The sequence below is a fragment of the Eurypyga helias genome, unplaced genomic scaffold (assembly GCF_000690775.1).
Source record: "Eurypyga helias isolate BGI_N326 unplaced genomic scaffold, ASM69077v1 scaffold2614, whole genome shotgun sequence".
NCBI classification, from domain to species: Eukaryota; Metazoa; Chordata; class Aves; order Eurypygiformes; family Eurypygidae; genus Eurypyga; species Eurypyga helias.
In genome coordinates, this window is record NW_010244132.1 from 33,062 (window position 1) to 55,333 (window position 22,272).

A 22,272-nucleotide genomic window follows, 5' to 3' on the forward strand; every position below is an offset into this window, starting at 1 on the left:
TGGCAGACTGCAGTCTACTTTCTAAGGCCCATGTGCAGAATATTCAGAATATTTCAGAAACAAGTCAGGAATCAAACTTGTCTTAGAGGCTCTGTTGCCCAAGCCAGGCCTGGCCTGAGGCTGAATTCCAAATACAGAGAATATTTTGAATATTCATCCAGGATCTTGAGTTTAGTAGTGATTTTTGTACCCACAAAATTGCATTACTTGCTTTCTAGCCAATTTTCCTGTGGTGACACTTGTGCATCAGCTGCTTGCATAGTTCTCTGTGCAGTGTGACCTTTTCCACTACAGAGAAAGCTACTTCTTTTAGAAATTCAAGTATTTCTTAGTCATCAAGCATTGTTAGTGCCATGTATGAATAGATTATGAATAAAAGCCTGCCATTTATGGGCTTAGTAATGCCTGTTACGAGCAAACTGAGCTTGTCTCCAGCAGGTAGAACAAACAAACTGTCCTTGTTCTGAGTGACACTGAAAACCTCCATGGTTTTGTTTACAAAAACTCACTTGTGCAAAATTTAAAAAGAAGGGAAAACAGCTGTTAAGAAATCCATCTGCTGCATATGCATTAACTACCCAGTCCTGTGCTTACCTGAAAACTGCCAGCTAGACTTACCCATGTAACTGCTGAGCCGGCCAGTGCTCCACGTGGGGTGGGATGTCCTTCCACCCTACCCTGGACTCTCTGTGGTGACCTGGAGCGTGACAGGGGACCTGTGACCTGTGTCATCTCTGAAATTGCCCTTTTATACTCTTGGTATTGCCTGTAGCAGGCCAGGGAGCTAATACACTTCTAGTTCAGGCTGTGTCTTCTGTAGCAGAGTCAGGGGAAGACTCAAAATGCTTATAGAGCCTCCTGAAATAACACCTAAATGGCTACACGAAACTTCACTTTCTGATGTGCCAGAAACCCTGGTAGAAGCTCCTCAGGAGTGCCTCCGTGGAGTTTAGGCTTTGTTTCTTGAAATAGAAGGCAAAGCAAAATTTTGCTGCTCAGGCTGTGCGTGCATATGCTCTGTATTTACCTAAAGAAAACAAGCATTTAGGAAGATGATGTGTAGAAATCAAGTCAAGATTTTTTTTTTTTTTGCCCCCCAAGTAAATAATTTGGCAATGTCGCTTTGGCATTTTCGCACGTGAAAATTTGTATTTGTGATGGGTCAGACAAGGGTGGAGCGTTCTTCCTTTGATTTCTTAGCTCACCAGAGAATCTTGATTCCTAAGGAAAACTGTGTTACCAGCATCAGCTAAGAGAAATTTATTTAACCTTATTGCAAAAATTTTCTAACGAATATTTTCCTCTCCTGAAGGAATAGGTCTTCTGCAAAATGATGCAATACTATGGGACTGTGGCATTTCCTCTCACATTTCTGTGTGCACAACTGAGGGTTAAAAAAGCCAAAACAAACTAGACCCATACCTCTACAGTTTAACTGTCCCTGTGTGGTGTGTTGTGTATGCGTTCAAACTGTGTGTTATTTACACAATTAAACCTTGAGGGAAGTGAGAAGAGGGGGCTGGGGAGTCAGAGCTGACCAAGGTTTGCAAATACTGGTTCTGGCCTAGCTGATGCTGCAAAAATAAAATTGCTTTTTATTCCGCAAACCTATAGGAAAGTGAGGGGAAAAAACCCATCTCCACTTAACACTGTGTTCAGCCAGATATCTCACTTGTCTAACCTACGTGAGGAAAACTCTAACCAGTGTAATTTTTCTAATGGATGCCTTTTGCTGTCTTCTGCGGTTAAAAATAGCGCATAAGAAGTATTAAATAAATAAATAAGACTGTGGGATGGGCTCAGCACTTCTCATCTATGTTGGGTGCCTCTGTGGGATGTATTTAAAAATAGAAATAATGTTATTGCCGATTTACACAATTTTTTTTTCCTGATGTCTTAAAGTAGTACATCCTCAATATTTTATTAATGAGTCCATTTAAATTTAATGAAGAACACTTCTACATACTTCTCAGCTATCGAAAAGGAAGTGTTGGAGAGCGTAGTATTTTATTAGGGTCTGCACCAAATGTTAGTGTGGAGCTGAACTTGTCCTGAAAGGAGTTAATGTTAATTGGAATCTCTCTAGGGTTAAGTGGAGTTTTTAAATTTCGGGATGGGCACTTAATCCACAGTAGCACGGTTACCAGTATATTGAATTGAACTCCTTTAATACTACTTGAACAATAACAGGGCCTTTCTGTTAAGCAGTGGCTTTGTACTCAGGAGCAGTCAGATTCTCTGTGCCTTAAAATACAGCTCCTGTAGCTCACAGCGTGCTTTTTCCGTGAGCAGTCTCGCAGCGCTGGCTCTTTGTGTGCAAGCAGAACTGTCACTTCTGCTGTGTGTAACACTTGAGATCATGAAAAGTGGAGATGTGAGTATTTAACTTAAGTGCTGGGGAAAAGTAGGTGAAATTACTGAAATGTTCTTGCCATGAATAGAGCATTTTCTTCCCCTTTGGGTGAAATATTCAACAGAAAAACATAAAAAACCCCGCCCCAACCAAAAAACTCCAACAGCAGTGGTGCAGAGGAAAGCACGATTCTCCTCTGCTGTTTACCCCACCCCAAACACAAATTCCTGATTCCAGCAAAACTCTCTTTTTTGCCCTATTGTGCTCTAACTACATACCATACTGTGATATTTGCTGCCCTGGGGCCTTGATGTTTCCCTGTCCTCCAGAGCAGCTTTCAGCAGCTGTGCCTGCAGTCCTGCACCCCTTTGTGCGCACTGGGCTCTCGGAGACGGCACGGTCCGAGCGGATGTACCTGCCGGCCTCCAGCCCTCAGCCGTGTCTCCGTGCGGTACTGCGGCTCAGTAGACCATCAGGATGCACTTGCTCCATACTGGTCGGGTTGGGGGTTGGGGTTTTTTGGTACTTAGCCACATCTGTGTGAGCCCTTCTGAGTTGTACTCCGTAAAGAAAGTTACCCCGTGCTGGGGAAAAAACTCTGGTTTTGTTTGTAAATGAAGGATTTGACGCTGTTGCTCAAGACCTTGGGAGTGCAAGGGGAAGGGGAGAGAAGACAACAGCTAGAGCTGATTGAAGGGTGTGATTTGGGGTAAACGGGAGAGCAGCCCATAGCACGGGTGCGTTTGGCAAGGTGTCAGCATTGCTTTTAGCGCTGATTGCATTCAGTGCGCAGCAAGTCGCGAGGAGGTTTTTACACTGCCTTGGTAAATCACTGGGAGCGTTAGAAAACTTCTGCTCACTGCTGCAGCTGGTGTTTCACCTTCTGTCATTGATCTCAGAGTAAATCAGAAGAATCATTGAAGCTTTTTTGGAAATGAAAGCTGTCTCTATGTTGGAAGGGCACCCGGGTGGGCATCAGTGTGCTTTATCGCTGCCTAGTGCTAATGGGCTGTGCACGTTACCTTTATTAGGGTGGTGTTTTATTAGCTTTGTTCAGTGGAGAGATTACCTTGTTTCCATCCTTCCTGAGACTATTCTCATATCTGGGGAAATTTCAGGCTGACAGGTTGTGCCTTGCTCTAACTGCAGTAGTTTTATGAAAGTTTACATAGCAAGATCATGTGGGTGTGAGAAATACAGATTTGTCCAGTGTTTGAGACTGGATGGATAGCACATTGTACTGGTGGCAGAGGCAAGCCATAAGCAAAATACCATTTTCTTCTTACTTGCAGGGCTGAGGAACACAATAACACTGGGACAGTGAGCAGTACATGCCATCAATGTGTGTTGGTCATCCCAACCAGCCTCATCCTTGCTCACAAGGAGGGAGGAGGATGTACAGACTCTCCTTTGTGCAACAAAACCGCCCGAGGCTGTGTGTGACCTGGAGTGTGGGAAGGGAGGAGTGATCATGGTAGCTAATTTTTGTAGACTCAGTAACTAAGGATGAAAATAGCATTCAGTGCTTTTATTGAAAAGGAACGAGACAGTTCTCTGTCCGGGAGAGGGAAAGTTAGCACCCAAGTGCCAGCAGATCTTTTAAAGCTGTGTCAGCCATTAGTGGCTGTGCTACTTCATATTAGTTTAATAAAAGTTACTATATATCACAGGCATATAGACTGGTTTGTATTAAAGCCAGATCCTCCACCAGAAGATGGTTTCTCTGTACCATCTAGGAGTGAAATTAGACTCAGTTTTTCTAAGTCAGGTTGAAGTATGGTCTCTAATTCTAATGATTAGGTATGAATTTTACCCTGTTGCCGGCTTTGTGCATCACCTTTTAGAAAATACGTCTGCTGTGGTGTCTTAATCCATTATATGGGAATACCTGCCAAACCCTGCTCCTTTGTGACTGTTAAGGCCCCTCATGTTGCATGCCTAAGCTTTATTAACATCCAAGAAGTGCTGCATGTGAATGCCAGTTGTGGGATGCTACCGTAAATGAGCTTTCTGCAACGGGCCCTGTGTAACCATCTCCTACATTGATTTTTCCAGGCTCCCAAAACAATAATAGGTAAAAGTGAGCTGTAGATGGCAAAGCAAGCAGTAGAAGGTCATCAACAGGCTCTCAGGAGATAGTCTTTACGTTTGTACCATAATTTGGAAGTATCTACAACAGAATTATATAGTAGATATTTAACACTGGCCATTTAATGCATAAGTAAATGTAAGTAGCTCCAGAAGTGGAACTCTGCAATTTTTGCAGTGCTCTTTGTGGGATGGCTAGATTGGACTTAACTGTTGTATTGATGAATCTGTGGTTGAGAGAATCTGTCCAGCAAATTTCGCTGAGGCATCCTTAGCATTTTAAATTGAATCTGCTTCTGTAAACTGCTGCCCGTTAAGCCACAAGATCCTTGTGGTTTTTTCTCCCGCCCTTGCCTGCAAGCTACTATATCCATTGCTTAGCCTTTGCTGGGGGTTAGGGCTGCTTTCTCAGTAGCTCGTTTGTCTGAAGAGACTTTTTAATTGTCAGCGACAAACTATATTTTCTGTAGTGGATTGCAATGTCTATACGTGTGTGAAACGTTGTTGAACAATGTGTTTTTGTATGTGGATGCAGAATGCTTGGTCAGGTTTCTCTAATGTCTCTTTAAAAAGATAGTGAATGGTATTTTGGTGACTGTGGCTGTCTAATTTTAGACTTCAGCAGAGTTATGAAAGCTTTGGGAGTCTAACTATCAAAGTGTGTCTGTCAATATGATCAGCAGAAGTACTTAGATAAGGATGCAGGCTGTAAAAGTTAAGGAAACTAAAGTATTTCTGTAGTGAATACCATAAAATTTATATTTGAGGTGATTAGTTTTCTGCTTTTTGGTTTGAGTTTTTTTCTTTTCTTTTCTTTTTTTTTTTTGCACTAAACTGCTCAGCAGAAAGCCGCTCTTAGTTTGAGGGGAGGTTTTTCTGTTTTGTTTTTCCTTCAGTTAATCCTTTACTTTTGGTGTTTTAAAACAAAAACCACAAGAGTTGCTGGTGCCATGCAAGGAACCAGGCTAGCTGCGTTAGCGCTGGGGATGTGAGCGTGCATTAGGAGAGGGCTTGTATTTTGGTTTATCTTCTACACATGTGTCTATTTTTAAATGTTGTTGACGTCAAGTTCCCTCCTTAGGTTTATCTTTGCAAAAACCGTTAGTGAATACACCAAGTCTAGCTCTTACAAGACTGCACCCAGACTGTTTTAACATCTTCCCTCCTCCACGTGAGCACAGCACTGATAGGTACTCTGGAGAAGGGTTGCCTGCCCAGGGGTGAGCTCTGATCCCAGTTTCGGTGGTGCCTCTCAAATTCTGACCACTCTGGTTGTTGCAGTCTCGTCATCTCATTACTCTGAAGCATGACATGGTGTGAGGATGTGACAGGTGTGGAAATAAACATGCTACCATCCAGTAGCTGGACCGGAACCTGCTCTGGGTTCCTGCAAAGCAATAGAGAGACCAACTCATCCTCAGGATCCATTTCATGGTGCGAGTTTGTCCATGCTCCTGCCCTCTCTGTCCTCAGAAAGTACCTTCTGGTGATGAGAAGTCTCTGAAACGCTCTGGCTGTTTCACTTCTGCTCAGGCACAGTAATTGCTTTTTGTTAGAAGACTTGATCTAAATTAGGGACCGTCAGCCAGTGGCCTCCAGGCTGCGTGCTCCCTGTCTGGACACCCGATTCAGCCTGTTTCCCAGTGACTGCTCGGAGGCACCCAGCAACCTGCCAGCTTTGCTTCCTCTGCCGTCTCTTGCCTCTGTGCTGCTTGGCATTTTCTCCGTCCGTCATTGAGCTGGCACGCCTGGAAAGATGGCTTGTTGTTCTTGGGAAGGGCCTTTTTCCAGGGAGGCACACGTGCACACAGTGCTGGGGAAGGGCGGATGCTCTGCTGGCCTGCTGCATGAGGAAAGGCCTTACAAGCGTTACACTCAAATCAGGAAAGGTCCTCTTGCTCTGTGGTTGTCGCCGTTGGAGACTTGCCAGATACTTAGAAGGTCTAGCAAGTTGTCTGGTGAGAGGAAGAGAATTGTTTCATTTTTACTTTTGACCCATGTGAAATTAAAAAAAGACAGAAGTCAGTTATGACACCAATTACTTCAACTTTTTCTGTCCTTTGGAAAAGACACTGAGGATCCAAAATGTAGATGCCAACTGCAAAAATGATTAAATTTTTTTAAAGCCTTGTTTCACATTCTCTTACCACTCTCTGTTCTCGTTTGGTTTAACAGCGCTGTCAAGTCCGTAAATCCTCATCACATGACTGTTGCACAGTTGGCAGCTTTAGCTGCATTTTTCTTTTTAAACTGGAACTTTGAGGAGGAGATACTAATTTATAAATATGAGTGAAAAAACAGCTCTTCCCGGCTGAAAATACAGCACATTATTTGAGTTCCTAGATGCTTAAAGCAATCCATTTTTCTACACTGAAAAAGGGCAAGTTTGCACCATTAATTTACAGACTATAGTGGAGTAGAAACACCTTCTTTCATAGTAGCCACTTCAGAGCTGAGAGTTGAAAAGCTTTGGAGAAACTTGTGATTTGATTTTTATTTTTAAGTGGGGTTGTGTTTTTGTTTACGCTCTTGAGTACTTTCCCATTTTCCTTCTGAAAGCCTTCCATGTGAGAGGGACAGCGAGTTAATGGGAATAACCCCATCCTGCATTGACCTGGAGTCTCAAAGCCAGTGGCTTTTGCTCTTCAGTAGTGTTTTCTCCTGTCTTTGCTCCGGTTTTCACTCTGGAAGTGTGCAAAGCAGAGCGTGACTCTGAAGGTGCCTAAAAAGCACAAAACCAAGGATAAGAAACCCGTGTTTTTATGTGAAGTGGTGTAAAAGATTGCTTTCCTAAATAGCAAAGCTAGCTGTTGCTGGCTTCTTTCATTTGGTATAATTCCTTGGATTGTTTTTGCCTGAGTCAGAGGAGGGATGCAAGGGAGCAGGGAGCAGTGCTGTACAGCAGGATGGGGCTGCTGCTTTGCCAGGTCACCTGCTTTAGAGCTGTTGACACTTTGGAAAGTAGAGTGTGTATCCTAGCAGGGGAAGTACTGAGAACGAAGGACTTTGGGGTGTGTGTGTTCTTTCAGGTATGAAAGGCAGCGTGGGAGAAAGCAGAATGTGTATTCTCAATTTGAGAGAGCAGTTAACAGCACCATCAAATGGGTTATTCATGTCCATCCCCTCTTCTGCAGAGTTGTGGGCTGGGTGTGACTCCAGGTTTCTGAAGAGCGTTGGGGTGTAGCTCCTTCGTCCTGGAAGGACTGTGCTCCACTGGGATGCTGTTAGAGAGGCAGAGATACTTGAAGAGGTGCTTGGAGTATCATCCGTTGCTAGCCTGCCACCATGCAGCTTATGGCTTGAATTAAAGCCATCTTTTTGTATCGTATTTTGTTTTGTTACAGAAATGCTTCTTGTAAAAGTGAGCTGTTCAAGAGATTCCCCTAACTGAAAATTAGAGAAATGCCAATAAATTCTTTTGTAACTGGCGAATTCCATGTGAGGAGGCTGTGTCCTGCAGTAGCAGCGCCTCACGGCGTTGGTGTTTCTCTTGTTCTCAAGGAAGCAAATAACAGCCAGGCTCACATGTGGATATTTGGGTTCTTTCTGCATTGCAACTGCTGTGCCTAGCACGTGGAGGAAAGCTGAGCACAGATTTGTGAGTAGAGAACGGGAGGAAATGACTATAGCTAACCAATGAGGCAATTAAAGATAATTGTTGGAATTGGGTTAGCCTATCACTTCTGGAGGTGCTTTTATTCTGATGGTGCACCCCTTCTTATTAATTTAATTCTGTTTTCCATCCTCTTCAAAATTCCAGATCATTGTGTGGGATCTCTTACTCTTTCCTCCCTTTTGCTTAAAGCATGCTTGGGGCAGTGCCCAGACGCTGAGGAGTAAGTACGTGTATTCACAGTGTGAAAATGCACCTTGTGCTGCTTTAAAGCAAAGGGCGACTGGGGAAGACAGCGAGAAGACCTGTCCCTCTTTGGGAATTGCTTGAATTTCCTCACTGTAACCTTCATTCGTGCTTGCAGCACTGGGACACGTGTGATTCCGCGGCTGCTGCGTGGGGTGTTTTCCGAAGGGATGGTACAGCCCTCTCTGCCGTCGCTGGTGAAGCGCGTTGGTGCTGGCGAAGGACGCGTTACGCTGTTGGGCTTCACCAGGCTCCTCCTAACCTTGGAACAGTCTGTTTCTCAAAAGCCTCTTCAGTCTGCAGCTATAATTAAGATGATGCTTTCCATCATTTCTGCTGTGATTAATATTTTTAAAATAGATACACAGCATCCTTTCTGAGGGATGCTGGATTTCCATGTTTTCTTCAAATGAAGCGTTGAATCAAATCGTCAGGATGTAAAGCAGTTGTGGCTGGCTGAAATATATCTAAGTGCAGGTTAGAAACTATCTACCCTTCAAATAAAACCCCACTTATGGCTACATCCTACAGTTGTTTTCCTTAAATATTTTTAACTTCTGCTTTGTTTTTTGAAAGGTATTTTGAGGAGCTTTGTCAATATAATTGTTTGGACTCTTAAGTCTCTTCCCCTGGTAGTGTCTATGCCCGTCTGTTTCCTGTCTTTGGGTTCAGTTTGCCTTTTCTGCTGCAGAGAGGATGACTGTACAGCACTGTTTTCAGAACTGCGTGGTTTTTTTAACCATTAATGTGTGACTGGGAAAGTGCAGCTAACTCCTTTTAGGAAAAAGAAAACCTCTCAAGACTGGCTGTACCTGATGGCCATTAAATGCTCAAAATAAACCCCAACTCATGACGAAAGAATATCTCAAATTCTTATAAGAAGCTGCAGACTGCTTGTTGATCTGCCTGTTGCAGATCTTCCCAACAGGAGTTATGCCTGGTTTAAGTGAATAATATTCCTTGGTATCTGATAGTGGTCAGGACATGATGTATGGGAACTGACACTCCATATTTCCTCCATCACTGGCTGCTTACAGCAGTGAAACTGGGTATCTGCCTTGCTGTCTGCTAGTAAGATGAGAAAAAGAGATCTGAAGTGTTTAAGATGTATTCCTCATTGAACAGTTTGGTGTAAGCCAGTGAGAGTCCCCCTGGATGCTGCCTTCTGTGTGGAAAGGTGATCTCGAGGGGTGGTATTGCTTGTTTCTGTAACTGACATGGAGTGTTTTGCTCTAAAATTTGTGTTCCTGAAGGAATCTGTGCTTCCAAGTGTCTCAGTTTGGTAAAGGAGGGGCTCAGCCAGCCCTTGCGTGTCCCGCTTGCTCCTTGGCCATGGGTGCACCCTGCTCCTCCCCCACGATCTCCAGTTGACGGCCTCCAGGACGTTTGTCATCCTTCTCTCTTTTGTCTTCAGGTATCTGAAAAGGAAGTTGGAATCTCTTCTCCAGGACGGAGGCAAGATAATTATGGTCAGACATGTCCAAGTCGCAGGAGAAGGCTTCTCCCCAGTGCAGTTTTGAGGGCCAGGTCATAGCTGAGGAAGGTCCCACCTAGGGTTACAGAGAGCTGGGGCAGTAGCACCAGCCTGCAGCTGAGCCAGGAGATCATGTTTTAACACTTTGTATCTTCCACATCTCTCAATAAATGCCTTGGGGTGGTAACTACAAGTCATTACAGGGCTTCAGAGAGTGTTAGCGAACAGATTTACTTCTGTTAATGGAGGAGAAAACTCCTGCATGTCTTCAGCCCATAGCAGACCTAGCAGGCTGGTGAGGGTGTATTGGAGCATGACAAATCCTAAATCGTAGCTTGAAAAGGTTGACTTTGTTGACACCTAGAGGTGGTAGTTGCTTTTTGCTGACTGTTATCATTGAGAAGTGCAAGAGGTTTGTCTGGTTTGCTGATACACTTCTGAGTCTAACACAGAGCCTAGCAGGGGTCAGGCACAAGCAGTGTTTGTTTCATACCCATAGTGCAAAGACAACTCACAACAAATGTGTGTTCCCATGCAGGCTTTGACTATTGGTTATTATACAGAAATAACGAGATCTCACAGCTGCCTTTGTTTGTTCATAGCCATCGAAGGTTTTGTAGAACATCATAGCGGCAGCAAGGCCTTGAATTTTTACCCTGTATGGGCTCTTGCAGTCTGTGTGGATCCCCAGAGGCTCTGCCAGGTGCTCATTTAGGGTGTGATGCAGCTCTGACTAGTGTGATCTTCTATGTTGTGCTTCATCGATACATTTTCTTTTTTTTTATCATTATAAATAACTCTGAAGGACCAGCATCTTGGAGGTGGAGAGCACGTTACGTGGGATAAAGCAATGCTGCGGCCTCCTGTTGCTTCAAGTCTTTCCTGTAACTTTTAAACCCCTCCTCCCCTCACCTTTTTAAACAGCCTTGTGTTGAAGTTTTAGTTTAGGATGTAGGTACCAATGTGGGATTGTGTGAGTTTTCTTGATCTCCCGGGATCTTTTAGCATTAACCTCATTAACAGGTCTTTGAATGTCAACACAGGGCTACAAGCAAGTTTGGGAGCAATATGAGAAAAATGATACAGGACAAGCTTTTGTCTAGGTCAAAATCTTTCTTTTGTATATACCCTGTTGCATATAAGTAGGTCGAGGGGAAAGTTGTTTTTCAGTCTTAGAAAGTAGTTTTCCGCATCCTTTTCTCATTGGAAAACGGTGCAGGCCTTCTCTGCACGCTGTAAAAGCCAACATTTGCTCTTGTGTTCAGTCTAAGGGGTTGTCTCCACTGCTGTGTTAGCTGAAGCTCTAAGTGCTGTCTCAAACCAAATTTCCACCCATATCCACTTGTAGCTCAGATGACACCAAGTCTCATATCATTCTGCTCCCCAGAGAGGGCGTTGTGGCAGGCAGGGCCTCGTTCGAAGGTTAAGTGCGCTGGTCGTGCGGTGGAGATGAAGCAGCTCGAGGTGCCGCAGCCACTAGTTGCTAATTGACCCTCTGTGTAGGGCAGGACTTCTTGGCATGCTCAGACCATGCCTTCTCCACCTGAGAAGCAAAAGGACGTGTTTTTTCTTGGGGTGGCTGCATGAGTTGATTCAAGGTAGAACAGGCTGTCAAGGACAAGTGGATTGTGCTTAATGAGATCAGTCCCAAGCAAAGGTAAGGCTGTCTTTGCCTTTTTTCTTAGTTGGAAAGGAGTGCAGCAGGCTCTGGCGTATTTGTCAGATGATGTAGTGGTCCACGGTGTTGATCAATAGTGTCCTGCTGATCTTAGCTAGAGGAAAATCCTCTTCCAGTAAAATGCAAATAGCAAAGCAGTTACCTTGTCTTCCAGAAGTAACTGGAAATAGCAAAGTAGTGTGTCATTAGAAAAGTGAAACCAAATAGTTACGTTTTGCATATCGTCATTATGCAAAAAGTCCTGTTGTAAAGGACAAAGACTTTTTCTCAGCGCACTGAAAACATTGTGTACAAAGCATGTTGCTGTTCATAGGATGGAGGTCTTTTGTAAATGTAGGGGTCTAGTTTAGGTTTTACACAACTTCTGCAATCCAAATGGCATCTTCTGCTGCTTTGTGAAAGAGTAAAGCATTTGTACCTCAAGAGCCGATATGCTGTTTTCTGGTGGCTGCTCTGCAACCTCGTAGTCAAACATCTGTGACTTCTCTGTCAGAAGGAGACTTTTACAACTCTGTTACAGGAGAGCAGAGGAGAAGCTTTGTAAAAGACCTCCAAAGAAAGCAAAAACTGTTTAAGTCTGTGGTTGGCGAGAAGAAAAAAGATCTCTGTCAGTCCTATAAAATGCTGCCGTTAAGCTCCCATTTGTTTTTAACCATGTGAGTCTTAGCATTTGGGATGCCGAGTGCTGCGTGTTCACTCTTGGTTTATGAGAACAACAGACTAGGTAAAAATAAAAAAGCAGTGGTAACAAAGGCAATGAAAACTTCTATAAATCTGAGTTCTGCTTCTGTGCTTCCTCGCGCTGAACAGGTAACCTGGTGGTTTAATAAGTTGCCAAGTTAGCAGTCCATGGAGGGCTATGGTGTGGGCTCGGATGGCAGTGATACCATGCTTGCTTTCTTTCTCCAAATCCCCTCACCCCCTTTATGAAGATGGATAATGGAGAACAGCAAATGTAAATGAAGAGGGTGTAAAAAGAAGCTCTTTTACCAACCAGATTTTTAAAAAAAATTTTATCTAAGAAGCCTGTCTAGACAGGCATCTATTCTAATGACATGCAAAGCAGAATAGTACATGAATACTTCATTAGGAAAAAGACTTGTCGTCTTTGAACCTGGATGTAATGTTTCTTGGAAACTATGACTTTCTTGCAATGTTAGATGCAAGTTTTACAGCATGATACAGAAGTGGTAGTGCATATGGTATTGCTAAAGTGACAACTACTAAGCATTAATACATAATTGATTTCCTCTATCAAATCTGATTTGATTAAAGAAAAACTCACCAATGAATCGGTCTGTTCTAGAGATTGTATTGTGGCAAAAGCCTGCAAGGAAGGGGATGGGGAAATGTAAAGGATGCCCTGACTGGTTAACCAGCCTCTGAACCCATGGTAGTGCTTAAAATTCACCGTCTTCTTGCATGGTTTAGTCCATAGTGGTTATTCATCATGCTGGTCTAGTGACTGGCAGTCCATGGCCGTGTTGTGGGTTACAGGTGTGTACCAGCCCCAGGCGTGTCGGTTGTCTGCCACAACGAGGGCAGATGCAAAGCCAGTGAACTGCAGCGACTGTAGGTATTTGTGCTCTAGTAAAACGGCATGGAGGAAGAAGTAGCTCTGGTCTCTAAGTTACACCGCTGTTGCATTTTGACCTTTCTGGCACAGGTCCCCTCTTTCCTGGTTTCCCCTCCTTCTCTGCAGATGAGCACGGTGGGGCTGCAGGTCCCGGTTCTTCGGGCAGGATTGTCACTGCTGCTGTTGGCATTAGGGCAGATTTTTAAGAGGAATTTTGAGTCTCGTGGCCCAGAGCCCTACTTTCCCACAAGCACTCTCCTTCCCAAATCATTCTCCATCCCCATCCATCCTTCCTCCCATGGCAGCTAATCCTCTCCCTGCCCTGCTCTCCCCCCTCCAGCTCAGCTGGGCAGGTAAGAGATGCGCACATACTAACTGCGGCCAAAATGTGAAGAAAAGTGGCTTGCTTATCTAGTGAAATAATTGTCTTTCAGAAGACTGTGTTAATCTTAATTATCTTTCACCTCCAGCCTAGCTAATTAGTGCTAATGAATTAACTGATGCTGGTGCTCTGCTATGATAAAGGGAGCACATCAGCATGCCCTGCGATGCACCTTGCATATCTGCACCAGTCTTTTCCCAAAATAAACACGCTCTGCTCCTTCCCTGCTCCTCCTTCCCAAAATCCGACCCAGAACAAAAGGTTTCTGACCCACAGAGGTAGCAATGGCATGCAGGCAGATTGGCTTCCAGTTACAACAGGTGGATGGTCACAACACGTGGACGAGACACCTCAGACTGGGTGACGATGACATGTCCCTCTTAGCCATATGTGTGTAAGGAGCTGCGCAAGCCCCTTGACTTGCCTCGCTGTGCAGATGCATCGGGGTTTCTGTGGCGGGTGAGTGCTCAGACAATGCCATCTGCTAGCACAGGCTTTGCCCCCTGCAGTGCTGATGTCCTCTGGTTTCTGGAGGTGCCGAGCAGCACTGATCAGTGATAGCGGTTTGGGTTCTTCTCCCACGTGCCAAGTGCAGGCTCAAGTTGCAAAACTGGTTTTAAGAATGGTTTACTTAGGAGATCCAGCTTGGTTCACAAACCTGCCCCACAGTAGGGTGAGGTGTGCTTTGTTTGAAGCAGGGTGACTTAGATACACTTGGGAGATCTTTGGCTAGATACTCCAACCGAGAGTTGCTCTTTCAAGTATTATTACAGTAAAAGCAGCTGGGCAAGATCATTCGGGATGGAAGGGACTTGAAGGGTCCGTGTAGACCAGCCCTCTGCTGCAAGTGTGTCTCAGGTTATTGCCTCCCAGAGCCTTTTCAGACAGCTGAATGTTCGTTATTTTATCTGCAGTCTTGGAGCCCGGCTGAGCTGGGTTTTCTGAAGAACATCCAAGCGTGGAGATGAGCATGAGCAGTGCAATAGCTGATTCAGTGAACCAGCTATGAGCCAACTCTCCTGCCAAAGAACCGGGTGGGAGGATTACAAAGGCTGTAGCAGAGTGTCTTAATTTTCTCCTCCTTTCCCCCTGTTGTAATGCACTAAGCACGATTCCAGTCTGGGTTGTGCCAGTTGCCGCAAGCAGGAGCGAGCTGGTCGCCGCGCACCAAGCAGCCCCTGAAGCCCTGGGATCTCCTGCTGGCTCTGGGAGTTGTTCTCTGTTGTGGAACTGAGCCAGGCCGATAATGTTCTTGTAATGGAAGAGCTGTTTTTCAGTGAATTTGAAATGAGAATTATTAAATGCTTAACACTTATTATCTACAAAGCCCATTCTTTAAGGAGCTGGAGTAAGTTCTTTACTACAAAGGGAGACTGAAGATGTGAGCAGAGCTGTGTTGTGTAAGCAGTTGTGCTGTGGCTTAGGAGACAAGCTCGTACCTTGATAAAGGCTTTATACAGTAGCTTTGTGGTAGTTTAAATTTGCATAGCCCATGGAAGTTCAGTGTGGAAGAAGCACGGGAGGGGACTTATATATGCCCTTTATTATCAAGTGCTTCATCTGCACCATTAATGATTATAGCCAGTTTATTGTTCTCCGTACGAGGTGCAAGGCACAGGCTTGCACGAGTACTCCCACGCATTGCCCTCCAGAAAACGGAAGAGCTACAGTTGTTAACTGCAGCATTAAGCCATTATTAAGTTATATGGGGTTTAATGTGAAAGAGCTTTTGTTGTAACTCCTCCCAGTTTGCAGTGGTTGTAGGTGAGCTGGAACAAAGCACTGCGTGTTTTCACTTGTCTCAGTCCTGTTCACGTACTGACCAAAGTCACCCTTCACCACTCTCGCATGCTGTTGACGTCAGCACACTTTTTTTTTTTCTTACAAGATCCTTTGTTTCCCTGGGATCGGGGACTAATAAAGATGAAGAGATAGTTCAGCTTTTCTGCCTCAGCCATTGCTCTCTAGGAATTGCTGTACTGTAGGATCCAGAAGACCCACTTGTTTTCCAATGCTTGTAATGACTTTCAGGCATTACTCGCCTATATTGGATTCAAACCAGTAGTCTACAGGTGAAAGCTCTACTATTGCCAATTTATGCCGCAATCCAGGCTCAGCCTGGGTTTGGAATGGAGATATTCAGTAAGAAAAACAAATGAACCAGCTGTTCCTTGAGCAAATGTGTTATACACAGACACTTAAGCTCCTCAAATTAGCTAGTCTCATTGCAATGCTAGATTTCTTCTTTTGTGTCGGCACAGTCTTTCTTCCCTCAGCAAGTCTGTCTGGGAGAAGGGAAGAAGAGGTGGAAATCTGCTCGGTTTTTAACTTTCGGGCATTTCTGAGCAATCATCCTCAAAGCTGCTCAAAATCTTTAAGAAACAGAAGGCGCATCAGGAACAGAAATCAAGAAATTTGCTGCTTTTTCTGAAGACCGTGGTATGCAGCTTTAAAGAAATGCCAAAATGCCACTAAAATGCATTAAAACTTTTAAGGATTTTGGATGAGACTAAATTGCTAGTCCTTTCATGTGGTAAGTCCAAAGTCTGTACTGCTTAGGGGTAGAAGCAGTGTCTCAACCAGTCCTTTTTTAGTGTTTTCCCTTACCAATCCAGAGAAATACCTCCATCCTCATAATCTCAGTAAAAGTTTTATGGCCTGCAGGGCAATTAATTTCAAAATGTTCCAGTTCTCTATGCTTGATGATCACATCTGCTTATTTTTCTGCCTGAAACTCTCAAGCTGTTTCCTACCTGGGTAACAACCAACAAGAAACTCTGCCTCGCAGCTCCTTCCAGAATTCATAGAATCATCCAAGCCGGTATTACTTTTGAAATGTTAAAATAATCCCATCTGCTGTGGTTCTAGTCTGGTATCTTTGGTTCTGCCTGACTTGAATCCCAATCAAGGAGCTTCCTTGACAGTGTAAGTCTTTAACAGGGAAGTTTTCAAAGTAATGAATCGGTCAGTGAAATCCTCAAAAGGCTCCTTAGATCATGTGCCAGGGCACCTTAATTCTGAATGATAGAAAGCTGGAGAGGAGTAGGGTTTGGGTGAGTGGGTTGGTTTGTTGGTTGGTTCTGTCACTGCTTCCATCAAAGGCAGTTCTTCATGTTGCTACCGGGATGGTTTGTGTCCGATTTCATTAGTCGTGTCAGCATCTAGAGGAGTATTTAAATACACAAAGAATATTAAGGTATATGAAGTTTTGAGAAGCTTGATTTGTCCTCTCCTCAATATTAATATTGTTGTAAGATCTCCTTCTAACATCTTGGTCTTTCATGCCTACTACAGAATCCTCCACCTAGACCTGCATGCCCGCCAGCCATCCTCGCTGCTATGTTCTTCCTGAAATCTCCCCCTTTTACGTGGTTTCTGCGTATGACCCAGCAGTGATAATTCAGAGTACCAACTCACCCTCTGGGCTTTGGCATCTCAACCTGGTCTGGTTGCCTGACGCTGTGCTCAGCTTGCAGCACCTGGGGAAGGAAGGGGGAGGACAGGGAAGGAGAAACCTGCCTGCATGGGGCTGTGGGAGGGCTGTCCTGGCGTGGCTCCGAGCCCCCTGCCCACAGCACGGTGCTGGCAGGGCGGGCGTCGGGCTGCCTGCCTGAACTGTGAAACCTCTGCTTGGGTTGCTTTTTCCTTCCCCGGTTTAAGGGAGGCTGCATCCTTCCTATGCTGTAGTTGGCTGGTGAGGACCATTGTTGCCTAGGTAACAGAGAAACCTTACAAATTATTTTTTTTCTTTTTTCTCTGTGTTTTCTCATAAAAGCTTGACATTCTTCTAGTGCCCAAATTGTGGCCCAAGCTGGTGTATCTTGCAAGAAGGATCAGAAACATGGTTGTCAATTACAGCAGTAAAATTACAAGGGGTTTTGTAGTTTGGGTGTTTAATTTCCTGCGTGCTTGCGGTGCGTAAGGGACGCTGCAGTGAATGGCTCGGTGAAGAGCTGCCATCTGGCTGGTGAGATAGGCCTTGCCGTGCTGTCTGCGGGTAATTCAACCGATTTCTGTCTTCCTCTTCAATAACTTGTATTTGCCTGCATCGCTTAAAATAGCTCCGCGCTCACCGTGCCTTCTGGTTAACACATTCAGCCATCATTTCGCTTCTGAGGTCCAGCCAGCGTGACACCCCTTCGTGCTCTGCCTTCGAGCTTGTTGCTGTTTACGGCGCGTTGAGGGTTGTAGCAGAGCCTGACCCTCTCCAAAGATCACTTAACCCAAAGCCTCGTAAAGCCCAGCGGGAGGTAGCTGGCGGAAGGGGACCTGGCTGTGTGTGTGCAGCTCCGCGTCTCTTTGGAGGCAAGGACCAGCTCCCAGTCTCCCCTTCGCATCTCCAACTCGGCCTTCAGCAGGCAGCGTGTGCTGGGAAGCAGGCGGTGCTGTCCGAAAGTCTCTTCTCCTCGCGATAGTCATCTCCTGGGCTTTAATCAGTATATCCAGTCTTGAAAGCCATTGAGTGGTAGGTACTAGGACTTGAGTCTTAGGGACCGTTTTAGCAGTACGAGTGGAAGAATGGGATTACCGGTGAGGTTCATGGTAACTGGTTGTTACGTTAACAATGCATTATAAACCATTTCTCAGTCTGCGATGGGACTGCACGGTTTTTATGGGCAAGAGTCTCTCTACTGTCTCTTTTTTTTTTTCCTCAGAGGCAGAACTCCAAGTTAGCTGTTGTTTCAGAGGATTTTTTTAATATTGCTTATCTGATTATGATTAAGCAATCCAGTGTTTATAGCATATGGTTTGACCTTGATGTTAGTTCAGCTGGGCAAGGATAGAAATGGTGAAGAAATTCCTTAGCAAGCTTACCCCATTATATTTAAAAGTAACTTTTGATGTGCTGTTCTAAAACAGGAGCTTTTAAAGAAAGGTAAAGGTTTAGCATCTCTGGCTAAGTATAAGGCTATTGAAGTTTGTAATAGTTTAATTTATTTAGCAGCAAACTCCATCTATGTGTTTCTATGAACTGTGATCCAGAATTTAGTACTGTGACATTTACTAAGTAGATCAGGCGTACACAATGAAGTGAACATTGTAAACCAAAACTGAAGTAGGGGAACTTTAGGCCTTGGGCTGTAAATCATAGACAAAGTACCATGAAAGGTATAGATTCAATACAGTTTTGATAAAAACTGGTTTGCTCTGAGATTCATAAATGATACAACACTGTAATGAATGGTATAACTATTTTCTTCTGCATTTCTTTGTTTTGTTTTCTTAATAAATCTCAGGGCATAGCAGCCTTGGTGCTACCTGTGCAAAGAGAAAAGCCTCCAAAAGCAGGCTACGCCTAAAACATTGACCTGTTAGCCAAAGATTTCCTCTGTTTTCATCAACACAAATTATCCTTGAAATAGGGGGCCTTCTGTCTAAAAGAAAGAGGATTTCCAGCACAAGATGCATGTCACACAGTGGGCTGAGTGACGCAATACGTCCCCAAGTTATAATTTATATTGCAGTAATTTTGCTGATCAAACAGCGAAGTTTAAGACCACGCACTGTCAGCATGAAAAATCCTCCAACTGAAAAAGCCACCCTTAGTCTCTAACAAAGAGCAGTTGGGTGTTGTTTGCAGAACTGCCAAGTCAAAGAGTTTTTTAAATATTCTGTAGCTCAAGGACTTGGCTCCTCTTCAGACATTTCCAACTACAAAAGGATGGGTAATCTTGCAAGGGAATGTGCCCCCTCTAGGGGCAAAAATGTGGAAATTCGTTATAGCAGGTAAGTCCAAGACTAGGAGAAGCATTTGCTTGGAGTGTGAATATCTGTTTTTCTTAACCACGGTGAGAAGAGCTTTCTGCTGTGATTTAGGATGCAGTTTCATCAGGATCTCGTTTTCCTGGCTCCCTGCAAGACTGATGGGCTCTGTATGCAGTCGGGCTCTGCTTTCAGCCATCTCAAACTCCTAAACGTTACAAAAAATATGCTGCTGCTTTTCCAGGGTAGTTCTTGGAATATGAAGTGTCTCTGACACTGTGAAAAAGTTCGCTTGTGTTTGTTAGTTCAGTAAGTGTTACAGTCCTGGAGCTGTTGCGTGCACGTCGTACCGTTTTGGTAAGAAGAGATGCCGCCTGCAAGGCAGCACACCACTCCCCAGTCGTCTTTACCACGGACACACAGATTATCCTGAGGAACCTCTCGGGAGTCTGGGGAAATGAAAATCACTCCTCAAACTCCAGGGTTTTGAATATGGGAGTTGTTTTACATTTGCCCGGCATCTGTACGTGCTGATGCGGTTGCTCCAGCGGTGACACCACGCTCCGTACAGAGCCGCAGCGTTGTCTGACTTGGGTGGTCCTGTTTGTTTGTGCTGGCAGTGCTCACTAAAACATGAGTCCTGTACGACGCCATTTCAGCAATTTTTGAATGTTTGAGAAGTTACAAAATCTTTCGTTCGCAGTTGTCTTTGGTCTTTGCCCTTTTGCCTTTTCAGAGCTCGGGTTCAGGATGGTGTAGTTCATCTGAGTAGCATTTTCTGGGTGCACGCATGCCCTGAACCCCAGGCTGTGCTGCCTGTGAAATGCTCCTCATTTAAATGTCACGCGAGGAGAACATCACCCTCCCTTGTCCCTTCCTGATGCTTTTGAAGTTTATCCTAGTTTATCTGGAGGGAGGGGCGTATTTGGCTTTTAGGGGGTGCTTTTAAGTCAATCCCAAGTTTCCATATGAAAGAAGGTGAAGCAATTTTAAATGAAAACTTGAGATTTTGTATCAATCCTTTAAAGCCTAAATTCAAACCTCATCGCTTGGGTGGTTTAACAGTAGGGTCAATGCTTTCGAGCGTGGCCACTCTGATGTTAAATGTGAAATGCATTCATACTCGTTTTTTCCCCTCTTATCTCCTAAAGGTGCTCTTACAGAGTGTTACGATGAACTGGGCAACCGCTACCAGCTTCCCGTCTACTGCCTCGCCCCACCTATCAACATGATAGAGGAGAAGGGTGACCTGGAGACTCTGGATATTCCTGATCCCCCACCCAATTCAGGGTACGAATGCCAGCTCCGTTTGCGCCTGTCCACAGGCAAAGACCTCAAACTCATGGTCCGCAGCATGGACACGGTGTACCACATGAAGAGGCGGCTGCATGCGGTGGAGGGAGTGGAGCCGGGCAGCCAGCGCTGGTTCTTCTCGGGCAGGCCGCTGGCAGACAAAATGAAACTGGAGGAGCTGAAAATCCCAAAGGACTACGTGGTGCAAGTCATCGTGAGCCAGCCCTTAGCAAATCCCACCCCGGTGGAAAACTGATTTCTGCTTGTTTATTGATTCTTCTTTCCTCCGTCTCTGTCATGGGGTTTGTTTTCACTGCCCTCTCTTCTTTTGGTTTGTCCTGTTAATGGATTGGTTCCAAGAAATGACCAGCAAAAATTCCATCTGTGATGGAGATCTGCAAAAACAAAACATAAAAATGTAAACTGGCCGTTGGGGTTTGCCTGATCTCATATTTAACACAACAGCAAGCAGCACAGGGCAAGGGCAAAGGAAGGAGCGGGAAGGGGAAGGGAAAACAGAGGAGGTACAAAGAGGGAGGGAAGAGATTGTTGTTCACTTAAACAGTACAAATACGTAATGATTCTTAAAACTGTAGGTGGTGTCCTGATCCATGGAGCCAGAGCAACAGAAAGCACTTTTATTTAAAATAAATAACTAAAAATCGATGTATACCATTTCATATCGGCACCACGTACAGTTCACGCAAGAATCGCAGCTCCCTGGGTAGGTCCCACGCTGCCTGTTCACGGGGATCCTTTCTGGTCTGACCTAACTCGCCTGCTTTGCCCGGGCACTGCCAGGGCAGCCCCAAGCAGTGGAGCTGGGCTGTGCGCTCGGTCTCCCTCCCGCACTCCTGGTGATGCTCAGACCAAGCAGTTGTACATTCCAAGATGGCAACGTAGTCCTGTGCCATTGCTGGCTCCCGAGCCGGGAACGCCGCCCGCCGGAGCCTTAGGCAATAACTTAGTCAATGTATACTCTCACGTACTGTACTGTAAACTCACTTGCTACAAGACTGACTCGGCCTGAAGTTTACTGGCTGACCAGGGCCTGCTGAATTCCAGGATGGCAAGCGGATCATTAAAACAAGCTTAGATGGGGCTGGCTACGGGGTGTGATGCGCCGGTCTGTGCTTCAGCGCTGGGTGCGTCACCTCTGTCAGATGGCACCGGCGTAACAGGTCCGGGTTAAACTGCGATTACGCCGGGCTGCAGCGGATTGCAGCTTCCCCTGCTCGCTAGTTCCTAGGTATGGCCGATGGTAAGGAGGAGAGGACAGCACGCGGTTTTCGGCTGTTCCTGTGAGCGTCGTTTGAAGCAGCAGCCAGTCTTCTAGCCCTGGTGAGTCTCCAGCCAGGCCAGCTGGAGGGATCCTCACCAACATGCACCCACGGCCCAGACAGTGCTTTCCCTTAGAATGTAAGAGAAGCCCTTTCGGCTAATGATGGATCCTTTTGTAGTCTCAAAAACCTGAATCGGAGCCTATTTTGGGGCGCAGATTTGCTGGGGGAATCGGATTGCGTGCTCCCTTATTAGAGATGCTCTCTGCCCCCCTGTCTGGTAATGCCTTTGGATGAGATCAAATGCCCTGTTCCTTTTAAGCATCATTTCTAGTTTACTTGTTCTTTCACCCATCACCGAAATGACTTCACTTCTTCCAACGTCAAATGTGCTATTCAGGTACGAATAGCATATTTTTATTGGTTTCTGTCTTCCATCTCTGAATCAGTGGTCTGAAGCTACAGTTGTCCCAGCTCTCTCTCGTCTGCTAGTGAAACTGGTGGGTTACACTGACAATTTTAAACTTGTTACTTTTGCTCCTTCATTAATTCCACAGAACTCAGACTGGAAGGGAGTTCTTGCTCC

The 22,272-nt window shown here is 45.0% G+C and overlaps 1 protein-coding gene across 1 annotated transcript in view; it reads left to right on the forward strand.

Annotated features, from left to right (window-relative positions):
* UBTD2 (ubiquitin domain containing 2) overlaps positions 1-21,036 on the forward strand; it is a 24,280-nt gene extending 3,244 nt beyond the window's left edge. The window contains exon 2 of the mRNA XM_010149625.1: positions 20,265-21,036. Coding sequence (XP_010147927.1) covers positions 20,265-20,662 — 398 coding nt within the window. The 3' untranslated portion in view covers positions 20,663-21,036. The remainder of the gene's footprint in view (positions 1-20,264) is intronic.
* The last annotated feature ends 1,236 nt before the right edge of the window (positions 21,037-22,272 follow it).